Source organism: Chenopodium album, chromosome 1 (assembly GCF_948465745.1).
Source record: "Chenopodium album chromosome 1, dcCheAlbu1.1, whole genome shotgun sequence".
Classification (NCBI taxonomy): Eukaryota; Viridiplantae; Streptophyta; class Magnoliopsida; order Caryophyllales; family Amaranthaceae; genus Chenopodium; species Chenopodium album.
In genome coordinates this window covers 71,683,138-71,691,085 of record NC_137834.1, presented here as the reverse complement: position 1 = coordinate 71,691,085, position 7,948 = coordinate 71,683,138, and the positions used below count along the sequence as shown (strand labels likewise).

Genomic DNA, 7,948 nt, shown 5'->3' with positions numbered 1-7,948 from the left:
GAGTAGGTCTTGCACTGTGGAACATCTTCCACTTATATCGCTGGAAAATACAACCTTGTTGGAGAGACAATCTAACGATCCTTTGTAGCCGTGAGGATGTTTTTCTTCTGATTCATATGTCTGCATTCGAAAACTTGATAACTTTTTCACCAACGAAATAATTTAACGACAATCCATTAGATCTAATATCATGGATTCATAACTAAGAAATTTCTCCCCCGAAAAGAGGAGATAAACCTTGTCTTTCGAAGGAGGTCGAAAAACCCTTGTCTTTCGAAGGAGGTCGGAAACCCTTTCTTTCGAAGAAAAAAAGTTCCTCCCAAAAGGAGAAGCATTATTAGAAAACCTAAAAAAGCTTTAAAGAAACTAGGATTGGGGCTTTCCACCGGTTAAAACCGATGAAAGCCCCTTTAAAATTCAACAATGGAGGCTATGATTTTGGAGAGAGGACAAATATTTACAAGGAGACTTTTTATACGAGGTAATTACATTTACTTATTTTATTTCATTACTTTGAAAAGAATGAAAACTACTATCATGGTTAGGTTACTTTAATTTTCTTATCATTTTTATATACGCTTTATTGATTTCAATATTATTTGCTATACATAATTTATTGCTTTATTCGCCATGATCATCAAAATATTTTCCATAATCAGAGTTAGCTAAGAATTTGCCTGTACACCCTAACCAACACGGTCCAAATCACAAGGAGTTTCCTATGTTAATTTTCATGCTGACGAATATAACAAAAAGGAGACATAATTGAGCACCAAAATTCCATCTTATACGTTACAGAAGGCATAAAATTAAATTGTAACTCTCCGTACATCAGAAATTTGCTCATTTAGAATTAAGGGCAAATGACAATTTTGGCCTTGACTTGTTCTTGCCAAGTAACTTCATCTGTTTTGCCCGTTCTTCCTCCTCTTGTTGTTTCTTTCTCCGCATAGCTTCTTCCTTCTGCCTTTGCATCTCTTCCAATTCCCGATATCGTTCCTCTTCCTTTCGCTGTTGCTCTAATGCTTCCGTTCTCTGAGCTTCCTCAAGCCTCCGCCGGTTTTCTTCCAGCATCTTTTCAAGTTCTTCTTTCTCCTTTCGAGCTTGTTCCTGCAAGCAGCGAGAACTGTCAAGTATATGGGGCCTACGGTTTTCTATTTATTGATAAGGAGAGACTTGGCTGGAAGCCTGGAAACCACCATACTTACAGAATTTCTTAAAATTGTACAACAACCTCAAGCATGTTTCTCACCCCCGAACTCAGAACCACAAAAAAGATAGGGAAATTCTATGTTACAACCCTCCAGACTTCGAAATTCTACGCTGTATCCATGGTTTTTGAAAAGTCCAAACTATGATCCCAAGGTCTAAGTTAGTAACTATGTGGTACCCTTGCCGTTAAGTTTCCGTTAATAAAGTTCCGTTATCTTGGGAAAAAAAAAACACCAACCCCGTAACCCAGCCAGCCGCTGCAACCCACGGCCAGCCCTACCCCGTTCCCACGAGCGCCGCCCGCCACCCTTCCCTTAAATACCTCCCCTTCCCTTAAAACCTCCCATAACCCCTCCCCCTCCCCTAAAAAAACCTTAAAACCTCCCAGACTGCCAACCGTGGGAGATTTTGCTGGATTTCGTGTGGTTTTTGAAGGGGGAAGGGGAGGTGGTCGGGGCATCACCGACATTGGGGGAAGGGAAGGAGTTTGGGCAGAGGCCGGCGCTCTTGAGGAAGGGGGTTGGGCTGGCGGTGGCAGCAGGCTGGCCATGGGGGTGTTTTTGATTTATTTTTTATTTTTTATTTCCGTAAGCTAATCATATGCTGCTTCGTTTAAGTCTTTAAGATAACGGAACCATTAACGGAAACTTAGTGTCAAGGGTACAACTGAGTTACTAACTGGACTTTGGGGTTACGGTGTGGACTTTTCAAAAACCTTGGACACTTCATAGAATTTCGAAATCTACAAGGTTATAACGTAGAATTTCCCAAAAAGATAATATAAATTTTAAAAAAAATAAATAATAAAAAAAAAAATTAAATTAATTACTTCAGTTTACTTTACCTCTTTCCGCTGAGCATCAAGTTTGGCAGTTAGCTTTTCTCTCTCGAGTTCAGCAGCAACCTCTTCATGTAATTTCTTTCTACCATCCTCCAACTGCCTCTGTATTTCTAGCTTGATTTCCTCAGAGTTCAGGCTGTCAGCAACTTTTTTACAAATTGTTTCCTCCACTCTTCTAGCAGTTTCCTCCTCAATTAGTTTTAATTCAGCTTCCTGCTGACGCCTGTTGGGAAAGGGGAAAAGGGTATTAATTACAAATAGCATAGCAATATGGCACAGAAGCGGACACACCTTGCCTGTCTATACAACCAATTGCCAAACATCATCTACAACATGGCAAGGCTGCTAAAAAAGTCTACTGTTAGTTATCAAGAAACTAATTGAACAAGTTTTTTTGGTTGCTCTCCTTTCCCATTCTGTAACCAATGACTGGCAAACTGACCTTTATATTATATTTACGCTTTTAAGGCATACCTCTAACTGAATCCAGATCCAAACAATGACAAAACTTGTGTACAGTAGATAAAGGAGGCAGCCAATGGATCATCAAATATAACAAGTTGAAACAAAGCAGTATCTTCCTTCAGAAAAGCCTGTGGAGGAGAATGTCAAGTAACCTGCTGCACTTAAAAGCTAATCATGAAAATATTTAAATTCAAACCTTAAATATCTGTATATCTGTGTTAAACAAATATAATCACCCAATACTTTTGAAGAATAGTGGGTAATTCTGACAAAAACCAGTTCATAAGACCACCAAGACATCAGCCTGATCCAATCCAAGCCAGCATCTTACTTTATTGATTAATCTGGCTGATTTTCTAGTAAACTAAAAAGGAAACTTGTGTACATGCACAGTACCAGTTTTTACTGACCTACATGCAGAAACATATTGTTTGGTCGCCTACAGCCCATCAAACCTAAGAGGGCAAGAAAACTAAAGGAGGAGAAAGGAAAAGATGTTCAGGTACTACACACACAGCTATGGAGCATATAAAATCCAATTCAAAACCAAGGCTCTTGCCTACTACAAAAAGTAACATTCCCTTGGTTCCAAAATAAATGCAACATGGGGGAGGACGGACAAGGAAAAGTACAGAGACAAAAAGAGGGACCCACATAATGGAGAGATAAAGTGAACAAAATTACAAATTACCAAATAAGGCAGTGGAACAATTACTTTAAAAATTCATTAAATGGGAAGATATGCAATTATCATGAAATGGAGGAAGTATCCATCTTCTTATGCTAGAATTGTATCATTGGAATATTCAGGACGGTTCATCTATGAATTACACAGGCTGACAAAATATCCTGTGTTAAGCCTTGATGAAGTTCTATCAACAGCAAAAAAGAATGCACTATACACTTACAGCTACACAAAACATCCTCTTCATCAAAAGAAAGTTTCATGGTCCATTTAGACTTCAGATTAACAACACAACAAGGGCCACAAATTAGCACATAAAAATCAATTAACCCAATAATAATTGGAAGAATTATAATCACATAAATGTAGCTACGATCAAGAATGGAAATATGAATATCAAGTTTTTCAACCTTCATAAGACAAAACCATGGTACCCTAACAACTATTTAGACATCCAGAAATCAGTGAATTCATTAATACTATGTACGTCGTAATATCAAAATAAACCAACATTTGGTTACAGAAAACCATTATAGCGAAAATCAACTTCAGACAGTTTCAGGGGGTTTGGGTGGAGTAAGCCTGGGGGGTGGGGAAAAGCTTTGGAAGGCAATTTCATTAGATTGGCGGCTCCATACATAGTATGTATGTGTATAAGCAAGGATTTTGTATGCAATTTACGCTAGATTACAAACTCGGATCAATGATCTGTTACCATATGACAGACTGGAGCGAGTAGTATCATTGCAACTCTAATTTCCACCTTTTCAGTACCTCTCAACATAACAGATTAATCAATATGAAGAAGGGTACTAATTTACAAATGTACCTTCAGTTCACATTTCATATATATATCTATCAAAATATAACATACAACGCATAATATAAACATTATACATATAAACAAACAGAAGACACATAGAAAATGTTATGCAAGAATTTTAAGATTATAAATAAGCAGAATCAAATACAACCTCTGAAGCCAAATTCAGATTCCAAAGACATACTATAGATTACAATGACAATTAGAACTTAAACTATCATATGAAACAGGGGGAAAAATCATATTGATTAAAGAAATTTCAATATATATACCTTTGCTTCTCTTCTTCTAATTTCAACTTCTCATTGGCATTTTTCTGCTCTACTGAGTCAAGGGTTGGACTAGGAGTGTGTACCGGAGACAATGAAGTGCTGTTACTTCGTCGCCGTCTATAGCGTCTAGGTGATGCTGAACGACTTCTATGACGCCTGGGGGTGCGAGAACGATTTTTGTGGCGACGGGGGGAAATAGAACTTTTTCTTCTGTAGGATAAAAGGAAGACTGTTGAGAGAAAATCTAATGCCTGCAAATGATGCAATACTAGATGAAGAGTAAAGGTGCTGACACTCCGAATCACAATTATTCCAAAAAGCACTTTTCTTTACCTCATTAAAATGTAAACAAAAATCTTTGTGGTGCTCCATCTTTAATCACATGATGTCGCTAATCACAATGGTGGAACAAAGTAAAGCCAGCAGCACATATTACCTGCTCACCTCCCAATAATGGGAAGCAACTTCTCTCAAGACTTACAAGGAAAGAATTGTATCCTATTCTTAGAACATTCTACCAATTAACTCTCCTTTAAAAAGAGACGTACAATCTTCACAACTAGGAAAGCAAATGACAGGATTGACCTTAATTAAGCAAAACTGAAGAATTACACAGCCAGCAGTACCCAATGATGCATGAAATCTCAGGAAACCAAAAACAAGACGACAATACCTATATAGGAGAACATGGAAGCTCTGCAACTATGATTTCCAGTTACTACGTAGCTCATAATAAAAAAGGAACACAACACAGCAATTATATTGCCTCAGCAAGGGTATTTCAACCTAAATATAACATTCTAAACATCATGTTAAGATATTAACACAAAACTATCAAAAGAGAAATAGTTGATTCAACAAAAAAACAGGTAAACAAGAGCGGAAGAACAAACGAATAATAAATGGCCAATAATCATGCTCAACCTCATGTGAAATAGCCTTTATATAAGTGCTTGTATGGTTGAATATAGGATACAATTTGTCTTAGGAAGTTTAAGCAATTCCTAGGAAATGCTAAGTTTTGTTTGGTTGATCATGGAGAGTTTAACTTCCAATGGGAATTCCCACTTACCTAGGAGGGCCTAGGTAGGTACTTCCTCCAATTTGTGGGATATAAATTTCCTAGAAAGTTCAAAATACCATGTTTTAATTTGTAAACAACCAAACACCATCTTCTCAACTTCCTACAATATTTCAATTCCTAGTTTTCTTTTGTCATCCAAGCAAGCACTAAGACTAAGTGCCATGCCTCCACTAAATGTATTACAAAAAAAAGTAGCTTGTGAAATTAAATTACATTTTGACATTACTGTATACATACTTGCACTTTGGACTGATTTTAATGACCAATTCTCCATTTTTTTTTATAAACAGGGTAGCCTCGCGATTCATAAATATCTAGTATTTCAATCCTAGAGACGATTGGTCCATAAGCTCCACCCTCCAATATATAGGCACATTAAATAACCCTTGAGAAAAATTATTCATACCCCAAAATTAAAAATACCCACAAATAAACTCTAAAGGTTGTGACATACAGTTTGAAAAAACACTCTCCATCACAAATTGATTACATTCATCAATAACAGTATGATCAATCCAAAATTTAAACCTACAAAAATGGTGATTACGGGGAGGGGGTTTTCGGGGAGGGATTGAACGGGGTCACCTGCTATAAGGCGACGGGCTTCGTCCCCTATGTCTTTTTCTACTACGCCTATAATTCGACGGCGATCTCGACCGAGATAAATCTCTTCCCATCACAATTCCTCACTTCTTGTTCTTCCTTCTTTAATGGAGTTTTCGGATAATGTTCAGAAATTATCACAACACAATCCAATCGCAAAAATAATCTGTACAACCAAAAAAAATGGAAGAAACCCAATCAGCAAACTGAGCTAATTGAATTTGATGCAATTGATTAATCAGAGCATAATGAAAAAAAAAATCATATGAATAAGAAATTAAAAGCAATAAATACGTAGGAACATCATGCTTAATTTTGATTAACCTTTGATGAAAATAAAGGGTAATTAGCATGTGAAAGATGTTGAGGAAAATTAAGTAGCACCTGAAAGTATGTGATTGAGCGGCTTCCCTTTATACAGGGGAGGTTGAGAGAGATGAATGGTTTCAACAGTCAAGTGTTGGTGCCGAACCCTAACCGATGAACCAGTAGAGAGTTTTAGGATTTTGGGGTTATGACTCTTCTGACTTTATGAGATGTATCATACGCAAAGATGTCAATTCGGTTATTTGGCTTGGATTTGGAGTTGATCACGCGGTTTGTTTTACCGTACTCAATTTCAGAGGTTTTTCAGTGCGGCAAGCCACATGATGTGGCAGGGATTACTTGTATTCTAGTATTACTTGTATGTTGTTACTTGTATTATGAAGTTACTTGTAGGTTGTTATTTGTATTAGGGGTGCTAATCGGGCGAGTCGAGCCCGAACTATGGTCAGCTCGGCTCGTGATCGTTTAAATTTGTTCGAACTCGAACCGAATTCAAAGCTTTATGATTCGAGCTTCGACCGAGCCGAGCTTTGACTAAACGTTGACCGAGCCGAACTCGAATTGTTCACGAACAACCTTGATTTATTCTTAGCCCTAATTTACTTGTCTTCTTTATTGTTCATTATTAAATTCTTAGCCCTAATTGTTTTAATAATGAAAATACTAACTTATTGTTGTGTAATATCTATTGATAAAAAAATTTATATTTATATACATGATTTTTTATATGGAAATAATAAACGAGCTTGTTCACGAAATTTTCGAGCCGAGCTTGGCATAACTCAGCTTGGCTCGTTAAGGTCTCGAGCCGAACTCAAACTCGAGCCGAGCCACCACGAATCGAGCTTTAACCGAGCTTTGACCGAATCGAGCTCGAATAGTTCACGAATAGCTCAGTCTCATTATCACCCCTAATTTGTATTATGAAGTTATATGTATGGGTTATTTGTATTCTGAATAACTCCTACAAGTAACCCCATATCAAACCAGTAATACCCTACAAGTAATCCCTGACCAAAACCAGTAACACCCATACAAGTAACTCTAGAATACAAGTAACACCTACAAGTAACCTCTGACAAAACCAGTAAAACCCTACAAGTAACCCATGGCCAAAACCAGTAATACCCATATAAGTAACCCCATAATACAAGTAACCACAAAATACAAGTAACCCTTGACAAAACCAGTAATACCTTATAAGTAACCCCTGCTGCACCATGTGGCCAGCCGCATACAAAAATTTGTAATTCAATTTATATTTTTTTTAAAAAGTATGATTCACGAATAACTTTTATGGTTTGAATAGATTGATATGTTTTATTTTCCTCATCTTATCTTCGCTTATTTTAGGCAACTAGTCCTTTGAGCACTCGCGTATGTTTTATTTTCCTCATCTTATCTTCACTTATTTTAGGTAACTAGTCATTTGAGCACGCGCTATGCGCATGCCCCCCTGACGGCAAGATAAGAAATACACGTGGATGTGTTTGATATTTTTTTTTTTTTTTTTTTTTTATATTTGTGATTATGTTTAGGTTTTGTAATAATAAGGATACTTTAATTTATAAGTTGTATTAAGAGGTAGTAATAAAGTTTGTACGGGTGAAATTGATATTTGGGCTTTTTATAGATG

At 36.9% G+C, this 7,948-nt stretch overlaps 1 protein-coding gene across 4 annotated transcripts; it reads right to left on the bottom strand.

Annotated features, from left to right (window-relative positions):
• Positions 1-715: 715 nt before the first annotated feature.
• LOC145557667 (uncharacterized) lies at positions 716-6,523 on the bottom strand. Of its 4 annotated transcripts, none has more exons than XM_081618843.1 (5): positions 6,370-6,523; positions 5,968-6,151; positions 4,299-4,508; positions 2,057-2,276; positions 716-1,110 (listed from the first exon to the last, which is right to left on the bottom strand). In XM_081618843.1, the coding sequence occupies exons 2-5, from the start codon at positions 6,057-6,059 to the stop codon at positions 844-846; spliced, it is 789 nt and encodes a 262-aa protein (XP_081474969.1). In that variant the 5' UTR covers positions 6,060-6,151; positions 6,370-6,523; the 3' UTR covers positions 716-843. The 4 variants fall into 4 exon arrangements, with proteins under 4 accessions (XP_081474969.1, XP_081474974.1, XP_081474981.1 ...); XM_081618848.1 differs by having other exon boundaries at positions 6,310-6,451; XM_081618855.1 differs by lacking the exon at positions 6,370-6,523 and having other exon boundaries at positions 4,299-4,549; positions 4,632-6,110.
• Positions 6,524-7,948: the final 1,425 nt, after the last annotated feature.

What these genes read in the sequence shown, in the direction of transcription:
- LOC145557667 (XM_081618843.1), bottom strand. Translation starts at nt 6,059, where the DNA reads ATGGGAAGAGATTTATCTCGGTCGAGATCGCCGTCGAATTATAGGCGT. An exon ending in AGCCCGTCGCCTTATAGCAG is followed by an intron (nt 4,509 to 5,967) that starts GTGACCCCGTTC and finishes TTTATCCTACAG; the next exon opens with AAGAAAAAGTTCTATTTCCC. An exon ending in TTGATGCTCAGCGGAAAGAG is followed by an intron (nt 1,111 to 2,056) that starts GTAAAGTAAACT and finishes CGCTGCTTGCAG; the next exon opens with GAACAAGCTCGAAAGGAGAA.